This window comes from Lagenorhynchus albirostris, chromosome 11, assembly GCF_949774975.1.
Source record: "Lagenorhynchus albirostris chromosome 11, mLagAlb1.1, whole genome shotgun sequence".
NCBI classification, from domain to species: Eukaryota; Metazoa; Chordata; class Mammalia; order Artiodactyla; family Delphinidae; genus Lagenorhynchus; species Lagenorhynchus albirostris.
This window is the reverse complement of record NC_083105.1, coordinates 66,964,821-66,986,062: the sequence shown is the minus strand read 5'-3', so window position 1 is coordinate 66,986,062 and position 21,242 is coordinate 66,964,821. Positions and strand designations below refer to the sequence as shown.

At 40.8% G+C, this 21,242-nt stretch overlaps 1 protein-coding gene across 2 annotated transcripts in view; it reads left to right on the top strand.

Annotated features, from left to right (window-relative positions):
- Nucleotides 1–21,242, top strand: part of ANO6 (anoctamin 6) — a 202,520-nt gene that overhangs the window by 30,936 nt on the left and 150,342 nt on the right. Inside the window, exon 2 of one of the 2 annotated variants that reach the window (XM_060166465.1) lies at nt 10,140–10,199. The exons of the other annotated variant lie outside the window; for it this stretch is intronic. Within the exon in view, the coding sequence (XP_060022448.1) occupies nt 10,140–10,199 (60 nt within the window). The remainder of the gene's footprint in view (nt 1–10,139; nt 10,200–21,242) is intronic. 2 annotated transcript variants of the gene reach the window in all.

Below are 21,242 nucleotides of genomic sequence, written 5' to 3'. Positions count from 1 at the left end.
CCAGCATTTACCGCTCAGCTCAGGACATGTTTATTGAAAGAACACACTCGAGCTTTCTAGCCTGAGAGTAGTGGGGTTCATAGTTCAGTCTGCACAAAGGAAACCCCAAACAGCTGAAGACTTTCATCATCCTTTGTTTGGTTCTTTTCCTGCTTTGCCCAGTGAGGCACTCAAGTAAAAGAGCTCATCAAGGAAGGGAGCAGATCTTCTGCAAAGCTACAGGCTGCTCTTTTGAAGGGAGAAATGTGGTGCAATGTTGAATCCGATGCAATCTCAGAAGCTATCGGCTTGCTAAACAGTGTTGATGATGACAAAGCAAAGCAAGGGACAAAGGTTACGGAAGCAGACGGAGGGCACTACTGGTCACACTTGGATCTGTCTTGGGAGCGCCCACACACCCCCATCTATCGCCCCAAGTCAAGTAACCTTCAGAAGAATAATGATTAGTTGTATTTTCCAAAGCTCAACATTGGGATGCATGGATCAGGTGCTGCCTTACGCGAAGCTCAGCCCTGCTCCCAGGGATTTGGAGGATCCCTTACAGTGTTGGGGGGAACTTGCAGAGGGCTCAGAGCTTGTTCAAAGGAATGAGATTTTAAGATGGGAACACTGAAGAAGGAAGTGAAGGGTGGCTTCATGGTCTCAGGTGTGTGAAATACACAGAGAGTAGTGATTAATATTTTCCTATTACTAAGGAACAAAGAATAAGAATATTGTTTTGAACTATATGAGAACTGAATTGATGGGATAACTTAAAATATTATTGAAAATATCTTCCTTTACTCCTATCATATTAACTTTGTTTATAGACAGTTGGTCATTTTTAGTGTTCAAGTCATTTACTGTTGCTTTCCCAGATTAGATACTCTTTTCGAAAGAAGGAAAGGAAACCAGTGATACTGATTGAGCACCTACTGACTGCAGGCTCTGCTCTGGATTTTCTTGTGTCTCAGATTTGCAAACATCATCCCATTTAATACCCAAGGGGCAGGTATTATTATCCCCGTTTATTTGTGGGGAAACTGAGGCCAGGAGCGCTCAACATGACAAGTATAGGTGGCAGTCCTAGGTCTTTTTTATATGTTACTTCAATCCTGAGTCTGTGCAACTCCAAAGGCCTTGCTTCTAATTTATCCTTAAATGTGGTGATTCTCATGTTTCCTGAGTCTGTCTGGATGCCTCATTCTCTACGAGGCATTCCAAACTGGCCCATCCCAGGTCCGGAAAGCCTTCACCTCTGAGACAAACTGTGCATTTGATGCAGTTCGGCACTTACGTGTCCAAAACAATCATCTATTCCTATTTCTCAGCCTGGACAAAGCATACTTACGGAGCAGCAAATTTGTAATGCATGCTTTCCAGCATTGCAAAAAGAAAAAGAAGAGAAAGACATTTTAATATAATAAAGTTAAAATTTTAACCCTCATGGCATGCCTTTGGGTTGTCTCCACAGTGTGGGCAAGCACAGATAGTATGCAGTATCAAGGCTCATAGCAAGGTGAATGATTCTCATCCAAATTAAACCTGTTGGTAACCAAACCTTCCAATCCCTGACGTCTGCTGTGCCACATACTTTTCTGATTGTAGTGTTACAGTCAGCTCTCTGTATCCACAGGTTCTGCGTCCACAAATTCAACCAACCGTGGATCAAAAATATTCCCCCCCAAAATTTCCAGAAAGTTCCAAAAAGCAAAACTTGAATTTGCCACAAGCCAGCAACTATTTACATAGCATCTATATTGCATTAGGTATTATAAGTAATCTAGAGATGAGTTAAAGTATACAGGAGGATATGCTTAGGTTATATGCAAATACTACACCAGTTTATATAAGGGACTTGAGCATCCAGGATTTGGGTAACTGCAGGGGTGCTGGAACCAATCACCCGCAGATCCCAAGGTATGACTCTAAGTGGTCCATTGTAGATATTTTGGAAAAAACAGAAAATTGCAAATAAAACAGAAATCACCCCTAATGCTACTGCTCAGAGATAAACCAAACATGAATACCTTAATGTGCTTCTTTCCAGCCTTCTAAAAACGCAGAATTTTATATAGTTTAGAAATACAGTATCCTGTCTTTCCACTTAACTTGCCTCATAAGCATTCCATAATATTTATTTTTCATTGTGGTAAAACATACAGAACGTAAAATTGACCATTTTACCCAATTTCAAACGTACGATTCAGTGGCATTATATACATTCACCGCTTTTCGTCTCCAGGACCTTTTCATCATCAGCATTCTTTATATTTAAAAATGCTTCACAAACCACATTTAATAGCTGCATAATATTCCACTAGACAGAACTGACGTGGAAGCCTTTGCTAGCAAACATTTCACAGATACTTATTTTGTCTTCACTGTGAGGTAGACTTTGTGGCTGAGTCCATGAACAAAACACGGTTTTTGCCTCCAGGATCTTAAGTCTGGTGAAGAGGTTGTTCATCAGCAGGCAATCTGATTCCCATGGAGGGGCTGAGCACAGGGGCTGTGGATGAGAGTTTAAGTCGAGGTACCATTTACATAATCATCCCTTGATCGTTGCAGATCTAACGTGTAGCAGATTATTTTGCTGTTATAAATAATACTGTGAGACTGTTGTAGGTATAAATATTTTTTCACATTTCAGATTATGAAGATTTTGAAAGGGGACTTACTGGACTACTCACTGTAACAGGGCAATAAGTAGAACTGGTTATTGTCATTTCTCAAGGTCAGGGGCGGCCATAAAACGTTTTCATTTTCTCTTACACCTGATGAGCTCTACCAACTTTTTCATAAATGTGCATCTTACTTGCATTTGGCAGGATTGTGTGAAGCGTTGGGATTGGGTAAAGAGTGTATCCGACGAGGAAGAGCTAGGAAGGGCAGAGGCAAAGTGATTGTGGCCTAGGTCAACATTGTAGCACAGGGAATGTTCAGCTGTTTGTACTCATTTCAGAGGCCTTGGTTTAGCTCAGGCTTCAGGGCTGTGCTCCACGGGGCTCCCTTCTGTGAAATTCCAGACTTGTGCACTTGAATCCCACTGTGCAATGAAAGTAGCCTATTAAAAAAAAAAAAAAAGTAACTTTATCATCTAAACAGAAACTTCTGGTCTTTTGTCCAAGCTGCAAGAGACTTTTGGATATCATACAATACTTCCCTGTTCAGACAACAGATGAAGATTCTGAGGCTTAGAAAAGTTAAGAAACATTCTGAAGATAACCAGTTGGGTGGACAAAGCAGAGAGATTCAAACTCATTCCTCTTGATTTATCTGGCGGTCACCCCATTACCTGTCCCATGTTGTCTTAGCCTTTGTTCTTCTCTTTACAGGAATCCTTTTGTTCTTCCCACTTCTAAATTCCTTATTTTGTTCTCTGCTGTTTTCTTCTAAGATGTTACTCATTTTCGGTATTGAATATGTATATGTGCTGGCTGATATCTGTCTACAGTCGTCACATGATGCTGGTGTGTTTGACTTCCTTTAGTTGACTAATTTGTTTGACTGCTAACTCTCTCTTCACCTGGGCCTCATTGTTTATTGGAAAGTTTCTCTTGGCTCTGGCAAAACGAATCAGTTATGCCTTATTTTTCTCCCTTTGTGTTAGTCCCTTTGGGTAATTTTGTGGGTTCTGTTTGTTTTGTTGTTTTGTTTTTGAATTAATTTTAAGAAGTAAAATACCCTTCAATGATACAGTAAATGTTGAAACCTGGTTCAGGGCCAAAGAGTAAGCAGTTTTTAAATAGATCATGTATGTTGAGAATAGGAATATTAACACGGATCTCTGGTGCATTAATTTCATGATGTTTGATACATAAAGGTTAGTTGGTAAACCTTTTACCATGTGTACACGTGTATGTATTTATGTAAATGTGCATGTATTTTTTTTTTATGTGTAGTAACTCTTCCTTCTAAGGTCAAGTTGACAAAAAGAAATAAAGTTAGCATTGCTTCCTGTTAGACAAAATGCCATTATCTTCAGTAGAGCTTCATATGTATCTAATGACTCTAAATATAGCGCTGTGGGCCCTCTGATAATAACCAGAAAAAGGAACTTAAAAAGCCAGAGCGCCAAATGTGGTCTGAGGCTCTCAGCCCCAATATGAGGTGATTATTATGCAGTTGGAAAGTCCTGTAGCTGAGATTCTAAACAATTCTGGTAATCAGTATCTCAAAATAATTCACAGAGTTATCAGGTCCTTTCATTTATGAGTGAAAGGAACAATTCCTCATTTATCTGAAGTCTTTTATGTTGGCAATTCCATCCTTAATTAAAAAGGCATTGGCATTTTCATTATGAAAATTGTTCTTGTGGATTTATATCTGAGTCTATTAATTTAGTGTTTCAAAACTGATTAGCCTTAACCCATATAGTTACTTTTATACAAAGGCAACTTAAAAATTGATTTTGGAGTATCTTGATTTTAAAGATCATTTCAGACATCCGATTTGCCTGTGTTGGTTCTCCTGTATTGATGTATTAATTTCTGGAGAGCTAAGGAATAAATGCAGTACATTTCACTCCAAAAAAGCCATTATCATCCTCTCTTTAAAGGACTTGAGAGCCCAAGGAGACATACCCTGCTTCTGCACCTCACACTTGTTCTCTCACTCATTTCCTTCTCTATTTTTCAGTGTGGAATAGTCATCATGATAATAATAGCAATTATATTTTCTTAAGTGCTTACTGTCAGGCCATGTGGTATGCCCAACTTTAGTATTCATAATAGCCCTATGAAGATAGGTAGTATGATGCCCATTTTATACATTAGGAAGCTGAGACTTTTCCCAATAGATTACATGATTAACCTCCTTTGATTAACCCTTTGATTGATTGATTCCCTGTCATTTCTCTGGTCCATTCTGTACGTCACTGCTGGTCCCATCTGTGTTCTATAATATTCTCTTTCAGAAACACCTTTAAAGACTCCCCAGACTTCAGTCTGGGGGTTGGCCCCAATTGCTTTAACTTTATATCCCACAACCTCCTTACAAGAACCTGCACCACAGACCCCAAGGTGAGCATACTGTGTACTTTCCCCCACTGTTCCCCTGCCCCAGCTCTGGCAGGTGCCTACTATGTGCCAGGCACTCTGTTAGGATCTTAGGTACATAGTTCTTGCCTTTAAAACTTTATACTCAGTGGCAAGGCAGACCTGGATATATTACCTCTCCTTAGCCTTTATGTGTCTAATACCAGATTGGTTTAGAGCTCTTGCCCTTGTTGAAACTTTTCCCTAACCATTCAAGGCAAAAGTGAGTCTGCCCTCCTCAGAATGTGGCCTGAACTGACTGTACCAAATACTTAGCTTCAAGTTTTGATCTTCTTTTCATGTGCCTGGATCTTAGCCCACTTCTGCGTTATAGAATCTGTAGGTAAAGTCTGTGGCTTTAATATCTCTTTTAACACTAAACTCTAATTTTTTTTTTGCGGTACGTGGGCCTCTCACTGATGTGGCCTCTCCCGTTGTGGAGCACAGGCTCCGGACGCACAGGCTTAGCGGCCATGGCTCATGGGCCCAGCCGCTCCGCGGCATGTGGGATCTTCCCGGACCGGGGCATGAACCCATGTCCCCTGCATCAGCAGGTAGACTCTCAACCACTGCGCCACAAGGGAAGCCCAACTCTGATTTTTAAAGGGAGGATTGATTAATTTATAAAAATCTATATAATTTTATAAGGATATTTTAGCCTAGGAATATCATACTTTTAATATATTGCATTGTGACCTGAGACCACATGTATTAAGCTATAAAAAAATTAGGTGGGTACAGAAATATGGCATTTTGTTTTGTTTTTTGAAATTTTTACAAACCCTGGTACCAAATCTTATATTTTTTAAATTGATTAATAATATTATAGTTACACCTTCTTTTTCATTAGTTATCAGCACAAGAAGAAAGCCTTTTGAATATAAGCCAAGCCTTTAAAGGACACTAATAACATATCTTGAGCTCTATTCCTTTTTTTTTTAAATTTTTTTTAGATGTTGGGGGTAGGAGTTTATTAATTAATTTTCGCTGTGTTGGGTCTTCATTTCTGTGCGAGGGCTTTCTCTAGTTGTGGCAAGCGGGAGCCACTCTTCATTGCAGTGCGCGGGCCTCTCACTATCACGGCCTCTCTTGTTGCGAAGCACAGGCTCCAGACGCGCAGGCTCAGTAATTGTGGCTCACGGGCCTAGCCGATCCGCGGCATGTGGGATCCTCCCAGACCAGGGCTCGAACCCATGTCCCCTGCATTAGCAGGCAGTTTCTCAACCACTGCGCCCCTCTATTCCTTTGAGTTATGGGATTTGTTAAGTAAAAGGTAAGTGGCATAAGCAGACTGAGTCCTGACTGAGATAGGAAACCTGTTCTAGTCCTGGCCCAAGTCACTAAATTGGGTTACCCTGATCTAGTCAGAAGCATCATGTGCCCCAGTTTATTCACATGCCAGGTGAGGCCATCTTCATCACAGCAGACATAGCGGGGTTTTGACCCACTGAAGACTTTTGGGCGCCTGTCTCCATGTTATGTTAGTTTGAATTTCACCCATCTATTTATGTATATACAGGCATCCCTGAGAGATACTGTGGGTTTGACTCCAGCCCACCATGATGAAGCAAATATTGCAACAAAGCAAACATCGCAATAAAGCGAGTCACAAATTTTTTGGTTTCCCAGTGCATATAAAAGTTAAGTTTACACTATACTGTAGTCTATTAAGTGTGTAATAGCATTGTGTCTAAAAAGCAAGGTACCTACCTTCATTTGAAAATATTTTATTGCTAAAAAATGCTAGCCATTATCTGAGCCTTCAGCAAGTCATCGTCTTTTTGCTGATGGAAGGTCTTGATGTTGACAGCTGCTGACTGATCAGGGTGGTGGCTGCTGTGGCATTTTCTTACCGTAACAGCAATGACGTTTGCCACATTGCTTGACTCTTCCTTTCACTTAGTAACTGGCCTAGTTTCAATATTGTGGTGTCTCAGGGAGCAGGGAGGCCCGGGGAGAAGGAACAGCTGGTTGATGGAGCAGTCAGAGCACACACAATACTTATCAGTTAAGTTTGCTGTCTTATGTGGGTGCAGTTCGTGGCGCCCCAAAACAATTACAGTGGTAACACCAAAGATGACTGATCATAGATCACCGTAACAAATATAACAATAATGAAATAGTTTAAAATATTGTGAGAATTACCAAAATGTGACACAGAGACATGAAGTGACCAAATGCTGTTGGAAAAATGGTGCCAGTAGACTTGCTCGATGCAGAGTTGCCATAAGCCTTCAATTTGTAGAAACACGGTATCCACAAAGTGCAGTAAAGTGAAGTGCAGTAAAATGAGGGATGCCTGTACTGTGTTAGTGTACTAGGGCTTCCATGTAAAATACCAGACTGGGAGGGTTAAACAACAGAATTTATTTTCTCACAGTTCTGCAGCCTGGAAGTCCAAGGTCAGGGTGTCAACAGATTTGGTTTCTTCTGAGGCCTCTCTCCTTGGCTTGTGGACACCACCTTCCCGCTGCATCCTCACATGGTCTTTCCTCTGTGTGTGAACATCCTGAGGTCTCTCTGTGTGTCCATATTTCCTCTTCTTCTAAGGGCTCCAATCAGATTGGATTAGGGCCCACTCTATCAGCCTCATTTTAACTCATCAGCTCTGGAGAGGCCCGTTTCCAAATATAGTCACATTCTGAGGTACCGGGAGTTAGGGCTTCTACATATGAATTTTGAGGAGACATAGTTCAGCCCATAATATCTATTTAAAATAACATTCATTTGTTTTAAATTATATCTAGAGAGACTAGTACAAAGAAGAAACCAAAAATAGCCTTCCTAGTTAAGGCCTATTATTTAACAGCAGTGGGGTGGTAGGTACCTGAAAAGATAATTCAGACTGTATTGAGGGTATAAAAGGAAGAACGACACTCTCCTAGCCCCCTTCTCCTACACTAAGGCAGCTTCTTTAAATACATTTACATACACGTTTACATACTCTGTTTAGCTCTAAACAGAGTCCAGGGGCCTTTTTTCCTCCTGTCTTCATGTATCCTACGAAATACGTATCTCTGTATCTGCACACGCTCTGGACTGGCCTTCTTTTAAATGGCTACATAGTATTCCATTGTGTATGTACGAGATTTTAATTTAACTAGTCACTTATTAATGGGCATTTAGATTGTTTTCAGCCTCCTCAGCCCCCCACCAGCATTATGGAGATGCATTTCTTTTTAATACCCATTATGGAAAGAATAGTAATGGGCCACCTAATAGAAATAACTGGCGTCCGATTTTGGTGACGACAGCCGTTGTTTTTCACCTTCCTGTCTCTTGGTTCGTACAGGAGTTGTTGTGAAAGGTGTTTGTCTTTCTTGCCCTCCAGTCCCTGACCATATGCCAGTACCTCTCCTTCCTGCGTAATGTGAAGGAAGGGCCTCCCTGGGCGGCCTTAGGTCATCTCTGTACAGCAGTCCTTCCTCCTCAGGAAGAAAGGCTCTCCAAATCAGCAGGCATAGGCTCTTTCTAGTTAAGCAAAATCGTCTTTCTTGTAAGCATTGCTGTTTCCTTGTCCACACCGACATATGCATCCTTTCTGGCTGCTTCGACCCTTCAGAGAGGGGCAAGCTTTCTAATGGCATGCGAGCATTCTTACTGCTAATCAAGATTTACAGCTGAGACCAGGACGCCCAGCCGCTCATTGGATTTGCAGACCCTCTAAGCGAACAGCAGCAGCTCCAAGATTAAGTGCAGCGCAGGGGCCCCAGCCCTGTTGTCCAGGCCGTTCCTCCTTCCCCAGGCCCAGCCTCTTAGTCCCAGGTATCATCTGGCCTTACTTTATAAGCTGCGTCACCCTGCAGATGTTCTTTTCTGAAGAATTACTTTCATTTCTGACTCATTTCAGGAAATGAGGCAGTCGATCAGAGGTGTTCTTCGTTTCCAGACCTCCGGAGAGTTCATTTTCTCCTTGGATTTCTAACCACATGTGGGCAGTGCTTTATTTACCCAGATGTGAGAAATAACAGTAATGAACAGCCCTCATCTTAAGGAGCCCTTACTTCCCTGAAGAATCCCATGTGAGGGCCCAGAGGTGGCTTATGCTCTTATTAACATAAATATTTCTGAGGCTTTGGTTTCATGATGCTTGTAGACATGCTGTGTGTATGAGTTTGGTGCAGGCAAAATATAATTTAGCAACAGATTTAAAAGGTAGTCTGGAGTGTTTCTAATGACTGTTTGTTTAGTTCACCATTGCCTAATAAGTGGATTTAAGTAACCTTGGGGGTAGGGAATATAATGTTCATGTTCCAGTCAACCATGCAAATCATATTCTAAGTATTGCAGAGCACACACCATGGAGTCACTTTATAGATGTAGTCCTTGGAGTTTTGAATTTAGAGCTGAGAGCATTTTGGAGTGGACATTTTCTACCTGTCATGCATCAACATGAATTATGCACATGTCCAAAATCAACCCTACTGTGTGTTACAACTCTGTCGGGGGCTTTTGGCACTCAATTCTCTTTTTAATTTGACATAAGAATTCTCATTCTTCTGGGAGAAACTGGCTTCTCTTTCCTTCCTTTTCCCATCTTTCACTGGCCATATAGGAAACTGAAGTCGTGAGAGGGCCTAGAACAGTGGTTCTCAATCTGGGCTGCACCACGGAATCAGCCTGGGAACTTTCAAAAATACCGATGCCTGGGTCCCACCTCCCCAGAGAGTCTCGCCTAATTGTTGGGAATGCAGCCTGCACTGGGAGGATGTTATTGTGCCCTAAGGGTTGAGAACCATAGGCTTGAGAGCTCATCTCAGCCCGTGGTTCTCAGCCTGGGCTGCAGGCTAGCATCACCTGGAAAGCTATTGCCCAAAACGCTGCTGCCCCACCAATTAAAACCACACTTTGGGGGGAAGGATCCAGGATTTTTAGAAAGATCCCAGATGATTTCTGATGCACAGCAAGGATTAAGGTCAACTGACATAATCTAACCATCGCATATCATAGATAAGGAAAAGGAGAACTAGAAAGGTCAAATGGCTTGCTCAAGGTCAGATCCTGGTTGTTGCAAAAGCAGGTCTGGGACTCAGGTCTGATGCCTCTGACTGGTCTTTCTGCTGCCTACCTGGCCCCCTTATATTTGTTTGTTGTATTTATTGATGCCTCCTCATCCTTCAGGTGGTGTTCCTGCCTCCAAGAGGCCTTTAATGGCTCCTGCCACTCTCCCATCCGGCCTGGGTAAGATGTCCTTCCTTTATATTTGAACCACCCTCCTTCCCCTTCCCCTTGGACTGTCAGCTCTAGAAGGACAAGGCCCATATCCTTTCAGTAACTTGCTGGCATGTAATGGGGGACCTAGATAATGTTTGTGGAATTGAAATTCCCTAACCTTTTATTCACCAATTAGCCCACATGGATTGCTAAAAATAATCCACTCCTTTTGAAAGTAGCTTCTGCTTCTGAGAGCAAATGTTATTGTTACCTGTCGACCACCCACTGTGCTGTGGGTCAAGATCTCATACACAAGGAACTCCCACCCTTGCCTTCCAGGAGAGAGAGTTGGGGCGGGGGGGGGGGGGAAGTTTGTCAAGGGGATTTTGATGACAAAATAATGAAAGCAAGATTTCTGTGACTTTACATGTTGCTCAGGGTATTTATAATATCCAGGGACTTGCGAATAACATACTTACAAGTGTGTGTGGTGTCAGTGAAAGGGGGCATGTGGCATTATCTTAAGACAAAATGAAAATGCTCTTTCATAAAAATATGTTTTAAGGACTAAATTATTTCCTTTATCATAATGCATATATAACTGAGCAACCACATCCACTAGCATAGCTGAATTAAATCCTTTGGCTTCTCAGGATTAATATGTTAACGTCTTTTCAATTGAGTAAAAAACTATTGAGGAGATCAAGATGGCGGAGTAGGAGGATGTAGAACTCACCTCCCCATGTAAGCACATCAGAAATTACAGCTACACGTAGAACAACTCTCACAAAAAACCAACCAGACAGTGGCAGAAGATCTCTTAAATGACCAAAGCTGAAAGAAAGATCCCATGTAACTGAGTAGGACAAAAAAAAAAAAAGTCATCAGGATGGGACCAGCACCCCTGGGGGGATCTGTAAAGGAGGGAGTGTCCACACAGGCAGGCCCTTGCTGTATGAAACTCCCCTGTCTGCTGGGAGGCCCACTGGGACAGATAGGGAGCTGGAGGGGCCTGGACTCTGCTCATGAGGCATGTGTACATGCTGGCTTGCTAGCAATCAGAGCAGAGAGAGACCAGCCCTGACGCTGACTACTACCACCTTGCTGCACTTCCAAGCCTGAAATGCACGCTGGGCAGGGCTGCTAGTATGTACTAAAGTGCTGAAACTGCAGCGAAGGGACCTTGGGAGAGGACTTGGTCTAGCTGCTTGGAGACAGGCTGGAGGGCCTGAAGTGAGGTCCATTGTTAGTGCATGTAGGGTGGGACGTGGGTCCACCAACGGAACCCCACTTTCAGCTTGCTAACAGCAGGGCACGGCTCCGGTGGTGCAGGCCTTGTGAGCATGTACAGGGTTGGGGTGGGGCTGACATCTGAGCTCATTATCAGCCCTCCAACAGTGGGGCCAGATCTGGGCAGCAGTGGACTTTGTTGGCGTGCACACGTGGTGGTTGGTGGCATCACAGAATCCCATGTCCTCAGTGGATAGCCCCTGGATAGGATTATGCAGCAGTTCCTTTCTCAGCAGGAGTGCTGTAGTTAAGCCCACCTCACACCACAGCTTGGAGCTGGATCTGGGGTGGACAGGTCCAGGCAGAGGCCTGCCTCAGAGGCAGCACAGGTCCCAGGCCACAGCACAACCACCTCAATTCCTGCAGCCACGATGCTCCGGCCTTCTCCACCAGCTTAGTACTAGGTCTGGGATGAATACAACAGAGAAAGGAATGTGGCCTTGGGCTGCTTCTGGGCAAAATCTTGGACACCTGCATGGGTAACACATAGGTTTGCCGTGACCACAATGGGTCTCACTTGCTTCAGGGCTCACCTCCTTGGGGGCAGAGCATATACTTAAGTACAGTGGAGCTTTATTGAACCTGACCCTCAGGACTTCTACTGCAATAAGTGGGGAGCAGACTTCACCACTGACAGGGCTATGACAGCCATGGAGCAAAGAGGAGGCATCACCCAACACCCAGTGCAGGATCTGGACATCAGAACAGCAGTCAACCCCCTGTCAAGGGGATAATGTCCAGCATACTCTGAGGAAAGATGTGGCAGGCATTCATACCAAAAACAGCCCAAGCACCAAAAATATTGGACCCACAGCCTGCACAGGAATGCTCCCACATAAAAACAGCCCTTCAAGAACAAAGTAGATAACTATTTCTCCTAAATTCATAGAGACAGAGAAATGTAAGTAATGTAAATATAAGAAATGTAAGTAAATGAAAAAGCAAAGGAACTACTCACAATTAAAAGAACAAGAGAAATCCCCTGAAAGAACAAACTCAGTGTACTTGACCCTGAGTTCAAAAAGGAGGTAATAAAAATGCTAAAGGAATTAAGAAAGAAATTCAGGTCACTGTAACTAGAAACTAGAATTAGGAAGCAATCAAAATTAGACAATTCAATTGCCAAGATAAAAACTGATCTAAAAGCAATGAATAGCAGACTAAATAACACAGAAGAATGCATAAGTGATCTGGTAGATAGAATAATGGAAATCACCTGACAGAACAGTGGACAGAAAGAAAAATGAAAGAAAAAAAAAAAAAGAAAGGAACATATGAGATTTATAGGGTAATATAAAACACGCCAACTTATGCATAGTAGAGGTTCCAGAAGAAAAAGAAAGAGAGGAGGGGATTGAAAATGTATTTGAAGGGCTTCCCTGGGGGCTCAGTGGTTGGGAGTCCGCCTGCTGATGCAGGGGACATGGGTTCGTGCCCCGGTCCGGGAAGATCCCACATGCCGCGGAGCGGCTGGGCCTATGAGCCATGGCCGCTGAGCCTGTGCGTCCGGAGCCTGTGCTCTGCAACGGGAGAGGCCACAACAGTGAGAGGCCCGCGTACCGCAAAAAAAAAAAAAAATGTATTTGAAGAAATGGTGGCTGAAAACTTCCCAAACCTAAAGAAGGAAACAGATATCCAGGTATAGGAAGCACAGAAGGTCCCAAACAAGGTGAACCAAACAGACCCACACCAAGACATATCATAATTAAAATGGCAAAAGTTAAAGATTCTAAAAGCACTAAGAGAAAAGAAAGAGTCAGTCACGAGGGAACCCCTATAAGGCTATCAGATGATTACAGAAACTTAGGCCAGAAGGGAGTGGAATGATATATTCAGAGTCCTGAAAGGGAAAAACTTACAACCTGGGATACCCTGCCTAGGAAGATTATCATTTAGAATAGAAGGAGAGATAAAGAATTTCTCAGGCAAGCAAAAACGAAAAGAATGCAGCAATACTAAACCTAACCTAAAGGAAATATTGGAAGGTCTTCTCTAAGTAGAAAAGAGTCAAGAATCTATAGGAAAGGGAGACTCACAATAAGAAAGGCAAATATATAAACTGATTGAAGATTACTTAAATAAGCCAGTACATAGATTAAAAAACAATAAAATAATTTTTGTGAAAGCAGTTATAACTACAGTTAATAGCAAAAGGATAAACATGAAGATGTAAAATAGGGCGTCAAAATCACAAAATGTGGGGGAGGGGAGTAAAAAGATGTAGATCTTTTAGAATGTGTTTGAACTTGTATGACTATTAGTCTAAAGCCAGTAGATATAGTTATGGGTCAACATACTTAAAAACCAGGGTAACCAAAAATCAAAATTATACAACAGATTCACAAAAACCAAAAACAAAGGAACTCAAGCATAATACAAGAGAAAACCATCAAACCACAAAAGGAAAAACAAAAAGGACAAGAAATTAATAAGAAGAACTATAAAATCAACTGGAAACAAGGTTTAAAATGGCAATAAATACATACTTATCAAGAATTACTTTAAATGAACTAAATGCTCCAAACTAAAAAACTAGAGTGGCCGATTGGATTTAAGAAAAAGAACAGAAAGGAACCAATAATATACTGCCCTACAAGAGACTCAGTTTAGGCTGAAAGACACATATAGATTGGAAGTGAGGGGTTGGAAAAAGATACTTCATGCAAATAGAAACTACAAGAAAGCAGGGGTAGCAATACTCATATCAGACAAAGTAGACTTTAAAACAAAGTTCATAAAGACAAAGAAGGACACTATATAATGATAAAGGGGTCAATACAAGAAGAGGATATTACACTTGTTAACACATGCACCCAATATGGGAGCACCTAAATATATAAAACAAATACTAACAGACATAGAGGGAGAAATTGACAGGAATACAATTATAGTTGGAGACTTTTAATACCCCTCTGACATCAATGGACAGATCTCTAAGACAAAATCAATACGGCAACAGAGACATTAAATGATACCATGGAACAATTGAACTTACTTGATATTTACAGGGCACTACATCCCCCAAACCCAGAATACACATTCTTTTCAAATGCACATGAAACATTGTCTAGGATGGACCACACACTAGGGCACAAAATAAGCCTCAACAAATTTAAGAGGATAGAAATTATTTCAAGCATCTTTTCTGACCACAACAGAATGAAACTAGAAATCAACCATAGAAATAAAAACACGAGGGGCTTCCCTGGTGGCACAGTGGTTGAGAGTCTGCCTGCCAATGCAGGGAACACGGGTTCAAGCCCTGGTCTGGGAGGATCCCACATGCCACGGAGCGGCTGGGCCCATGAGCCACAACTACTGAGCCTGCGCCTCTGGAGCCTGTGCTCTGCAACAAGAGAGGCCGCGACAGTGAGAGGCCCGCGCACCGTGATGAAGAGTGGCCCCCGCTCGCCACAACTGGAGAAAGCCCTCACACAGATGTGAAGAACTAACACAGCCAAATAAATAAATAAATAAATAATTTAAAAAAACACGAAAAAAATGATCACATGGAGACTAAATAACATGTTACAAAAAAAAAAAAAATAACATGTTACAAAAAATCCAGTGGGTCAACAATGAAATTAAAGAGGGAATCAGAAAATACTTCAAGAGAAATGGCAATGAAAACACAACCTTACAAAATCTATAGGATGCAGCAAAAGCAGTTCTAAGAGTGACATTCATTAGCAATACAGGCCTTCCTTAAGAAACAAGAAGAATCTCAAACAGCCTAACCTACCACCTAAAAGAACTAGAAAAAGAAGAACAAACAAAACCCAAAGTTAGCAGAAGGAAGGAAATAATAAAGATCAGAGAGGAAATAAATAAAACAGAGATCAAGAAAACAATAGAAAAATCAATAAAACCAAGAGCTGGTTTTTTGAAAAATAAACAAAATCAACAAACCTCTAGCCAGGATCACCAAGAAGAAAAGAGAGAGGACCCAAATAAAATAAGAAATGAAAGAGGAGAAATAAAAACAAATACCACAGAAATACAAAAAATAATAAGAAAATACTATGAACAAATTGGACAACCTAGAAGAAAGGGACAAGTTTCTAGAAATATATAGCCTGTCAAAATTGAGTCAAGAAGAAACACATAATTTGAACAGACCAATCACTAGAAGTGAAATAGAATCTGTAATTAAAAAAAAAAAAAAAAACTCCCTGCAAACAAAAGTACAGGACTGAAAGACTTCACTGAGGAATTCTACCAAACATACAAAGAAGAACTTATCCCAGTCCTTCTCAGACTATTCCAAAAGATTAAAAAGGAGAGAACACTGCCAAATTCATCTGTGAAACCACTATCACCCTGATACCAAAGCCAGACAAAGACATTACAAAAAAAGAAAATTACAGGCCAATATCTTTGATGAATATCGATGTAAAAATCCCCAACAAAATATTACCAAACTGAATGCAGTAATGCGTAAAAAGGATCATACATCATGATCAAGTTGGATTCATTCCAGGGTAGCAAGGATGGTTCAGCATACACGAATCAATCAATGTGGTATACCACATTAACAAAAGAAAAGTCAAAAATCGTATGATCATCTCAATAGATGCAAAAAAAGCATTTGATAAAATTCACCATCACTTCATGATAAAAATTCTCACCAAAGTGGGTACAGAGGGAACATATCTCAACATAGTAAAAGTCATTTATGACAAACCCACAGCCAACATAATACATAATAGTGGAAGCTGAAAGCCTTTCTCCCAAATTCAGGAACAAGACAACGATGCACACTCTCACCCTTTCTATTTAACATAGTATTGGAAGTACTAGCCACAGCAATCAGACAAGCAAAAGAAATAAAAGGTATCCAGATTGGCAGAGAAGAGGTAAAATCATTATTTGCAGATGACGTGATACTCTATATAGAGAAGCCTAAAGATGCCACACAAAACCTATTAGAACTGATAAATGAATTCAGCAGGGTAGCAGGATACAAGGTTAATATACAGAAATCTGTTGCATTTCTTTACACTTACAAAATATCAGAAAGAGAAAGTGAAAAAATGATCCCATTTAAAATCACACTGGGGAAAAAAACAACAAAAAACTGTGAATAAACTTAACCAAGGAGGTGAAAGACCTATACGCTGAAAACTATGAAACATTGATAAAGGAAGCTGAAGGTGATTCAAAGAAATGGAAAGGTATCCCATGCTCTTGGATTGGAAGATTTAACATTGTTAAAATGGCCATACTACCCACAGCAATCTACAGATTTAATGTGATTCCTATTAAAATCCCATGACATTTTTCACAGACCTAGAACAAATAATTCTAAAATTTATATGGAACCACAAATGACCCAGAATTGCCAAAGCAATACTGAAGAAAAAGAACAAAGCTGGAGGCATAACACCCCCCGCCCCAGACCTTAGACAGTACTACAAAGCTACAGTAATCAAAACAGTGTGGTATTGGCACAGAAACACACATGAAAATCAATGGAACAGAATAGAGAGCCCATAAATAAACCCACACGCCCACAGTCAATTAATCTACACCAAAGGTGGCAAGGATATACATTGGAGAAAAGACAATCTCTTCAGCAAGTGTTGTTGGGAAAGCTGGACAGCTACATGCAAATCAGTGAAATTAGAACACTCCCTCACACCATATTACAAAAATAAACTCAAAATGGTTTAAAGACCTAAATATGAGATATGATACCATAAAACTCCTAGAAGAGAACATAAGTGAAACACTCTTGGATATAAATCATAGCAATATTTTCTTAGATCAGTCTCCCAAGACAAAAGAAGAGCAAAAATCAACAGATGTGACCTAATCAAACTTAAAAAGCTTTTGCATAGCAAAGGAAACCATCAACAGAACAAAAAGACAACCTCTGAAATGGGAGAAAATATTTGCAAAGGATGTGACCAACAGGGGTTAATATTTAAAATGTACAAACAGCTCATATAACTAAATACAGAAAAACCCAAAAACAAATGCTAACCCAATCAAAAAATGGGCAGAAGACCTACATAGACATTTCTCCAAAGAAGATACACAGATGGCCAGCAGGCATATGAAAAGATGCTCAGCATCACTATTTATGAGAGAAGTGCAAATCAAAACCACAGTGAGGTATCACCTCACACCAGTCAGAGCAGCCATCATCAAAAAGTCTACAAATGGTAAATGCTGGAGAGAGTGTGGAGAAAAGAGAACCCTCTTACACTGTTAGTGGGAATGTAGATTGGTACAGCCACTATGGAGAACAGTATGGAATTTCCTTAAAAAACTAAAAATAGAGCTACCATATGATCCAGAAATCCCATTCCTGTGCATATATACAGAAAAGACGAAAACTCTAATTTGAAAAGATACTTGAACCCCAATGTTCTTCGCAGCACTATTTACAGTAGCCAAGACATGGAAACAATCCAAGTGCCCTCAACGGATGATTGGCTTAAGAAGATGTGGTACACACACACACACACACACAGGAATACTACTCAACCATAAAAAAGGATAAAATATTGCTATTTGCAGCAACATGGATAGACCTAGAGAATATCATACTAAGCAAAGTAAGTAGGCAGAGAAAGCAAATATTATATATTACTTATATGTCAATCTAAAAATAATACAAATGAATCTATATACAAAATAGAAAAAGACTCACAGACATAGAAAACAAACTTATGGTTACCAATGGGCAAAGGGAATGGGGAGGGATAAATTAAGAGTATGGGATTAACAGATACACACTACTATACATAAAATAGATAAGCAAGAAGGATTTCCTGTATAACACAGGGAACTATATTCAATATCTTATAATAACCCATAATGAAAAATAATCTGAAAAAAATATATATGTAACAAAAATAAAAAACAACAACAACAAAAAACTATCACTCCTCTGTCATCTCAGTTTACTTAAGGTCATGCTTGTCCCGTGTCGTCTTGTTATTTGAAAAATGTTTCCAGATTTGCAGTATTTATGTTTACTATTGTAGCCGTTACAGAGATTTGTCTCAGAAAGCAGATTACAACCAGTATCTCTTTACCTTACAGGTAGCCAGGAGGCTGCACAAAGGGGTAACAGAAAGTAGCTGTTTTTCTCATTTGGAGAATTCAGAGTTATAAGTTTTTGGAGCCAAGACTGCAAACTGGGCTGCATTGTAGGATAGATGTTAAAATGATGTAAAGAGATTGCAGACAGTAGCCAATAATGACCCAAGTGCGTGACATCTTTTTGAAGTCTTAATAAGACTTTGTGGGTTCATGCTTTATAATTGGGAGTCTTCGTATCCCAGGTAAGTGGCAGTGTGGCAGGGTGTAAATAAAGCCGCCATTTATCAGGGGAAATCTTCCCAAAACAAATATCCTTAAAATTTTCCAGAGAAAGCTAAGTTACTTAGCTGGAGGTAAATATACAACATTTTTATATTAAAATAATTTCATTATATCGTGAATAAAATGCAAAGTTTGCATAACTTTTTTTTTAAGATGAGAAATTTTAAAGAACCACTTTCCAGTCTCTCCTTTGCTGCTACTTGGATGAAAAGTTAAACCAATAAAGGTTTTTGCTAAGTAACCAACTTCTATCTCACTAATTTCGGAGGCTCAACAGTACATTCTGGAAGACACGAAGAAGGAGGGAAAGGAAGGGTTTATTAAATATGTAAGACACCATGTTCAGTGTTTTCACCCATGTTGTGCTGTCAAATCTTTATGGCTGTGCTGCAAATTAGGAATTATTCACAGCAGTTTTTGCATGTGAGGAGGTCTGTACGCACCTGTCCACCAGGAACCAGAACCGAAATTTGAAAACAGATCTATCTGATTCCAGAGTCCTTGTATTTTTCCCCTGACATGGCCTTTCATGTCATGAGGGTGGAGGCGTCTCCAAAAGAACCTTGTTATTAACTCTGAGTATTTGCCATGCTGGTGGAAGAGGAGGGCTGACTTTAGCTTCCCCTAGAGTTTTTTTTTTTTAATAGATTTAATTAATTAATTTATTTATTTATTTTTGGCTGCGTTGGGTCTTCGTTGCTGTGCGCGGGCTTTCTCTAGTTGCGGCAAGTGGGGGCTACTCTTCGTTGTGGTGTGCAGGCTTCTCATTGTGGTGGCTTCTCATTGCAGCGCACAGGCTCTAGGCGCGTGGGCTTCAGTAGTTGTGACATACGGGCTTCAGTAGTTGTGGCTCGTGGGCTCTAGAGCGCAGGATCAGTAGTTGTGGCGCAGGGGCTTAGTTGCTCCGTGGCATGTGGTATCTTTCCGGACCAGGGCACGAACCTGTGTCCCCTGCACTGGCAGACGGATTCTTAACCACTGCGCCACCCGGGAAGCCCCCTAGAGTTGTTATTAAACACCAGTAAGTTAATATTTACAAACTTCTGTGACACAGTTAAAAGCATTTCCCAACATTATCCTATAAAGTTCTGACTTTAAAATGACATGTTGTTATTACAGTGACCCTCAGAGTTCCAGTGTATTCATTGTCATGATTTTAAAGGGAGGAAAGGAATAGTCAGCAGTGGCTATGTTTGGCCACAAGCCATATAGTGTCAGAATTTTGTGATCTCTCTCAGACATCATGCCTTTGACTTGAGGGAGGCAGCAAAGCAAAATAGTTGATAGTTTGTGCTTTGCCCTGCAATCCCTGAATTTGAGAATCCTGGCTCTGCTACACACTAGCTGTGTTACGGCAGGCAAGTGACCTAACCTCTTTGTGCCTTAATTTCCTCGTAAGTAAAACAAGAACAGTAATAACTTGATTGCTGTTTTAAGAAGTGTATAATATCAGGCCTGTAAGAGCTTAGAACTTTGCATGTTGCAAAGTTAGTGCTCAGGAAGTATTTAGCTATTCTTAGTAAAAGCTAGGTGCTACATGGCCCAGCAATCCTACTTCTGGGTACTGCCCCAAGAGAAATGAAAACCTGTGTCCACATAAGACATTTTAACAAAAGTTCATAGAAAGTTTTATTCATAATAGCTCAAACCTGGAAACAAATGTCCATCAACTGGTGAATGGATAAACTGTGGTACATCCACACTGTGGAATACTATTCAGTAGCAAAAAAGAACAAAATTCTGATAGGGGCAACAACACGGCTAAGTTTCAAAAGCATTGTGCCAGGTGAAAAGTCCAGACATAAAAGCCTGCATCCTTTTTGATTCCAGTTATGTGACGTTCTATAAAGGCAAAACTGTGAATCACACAAATTAGATCCTTGCTTGCTGAGGACAGATCATTGAAGAGCAGAGGAGATTGACTGCAGAAGGGCAAAAGGAAACTTTCCGAGGTGATGGAAATGCTCTCTGTGTTTATTGTGGCGGAGGTTACGTGACTGTTTATGTTCATCAAAATGCATCCAGCTTAGAAAGGGTCCAGTTTTACTGTATATAAGTTACACTTCAATAAATCTGATTTTAAAAGTCAGGAACTGCAAGATGAACAAAACATAGTGGGGGAAAAAAGGGGTTAGAAACAATAAATCAATTTTCGACAATAAATTGCCGAAAATGCAGCTATTCTAGTTTCAGTTAGCATGTGAGATGGGAGGAATAATTTTGTTAATTTTCCTCTTACAGGCTGTGAGTTAGAAAAATGCAGAAACCTGTAGAAGAGTTCTGTCCTGCTCTAGCATATCTGATTCTCTTGGCTCTGCTCTGAGCACTGTCTGAGCTGTTGCCATTTCACAGACACAGGGATCTCCTGGGTTGCTGGCTGGGAGAATCCTGAAGGAGGGCTTGCCATGTGATGAGGCATTCATGGAAACAGATCCTTGGTATTCT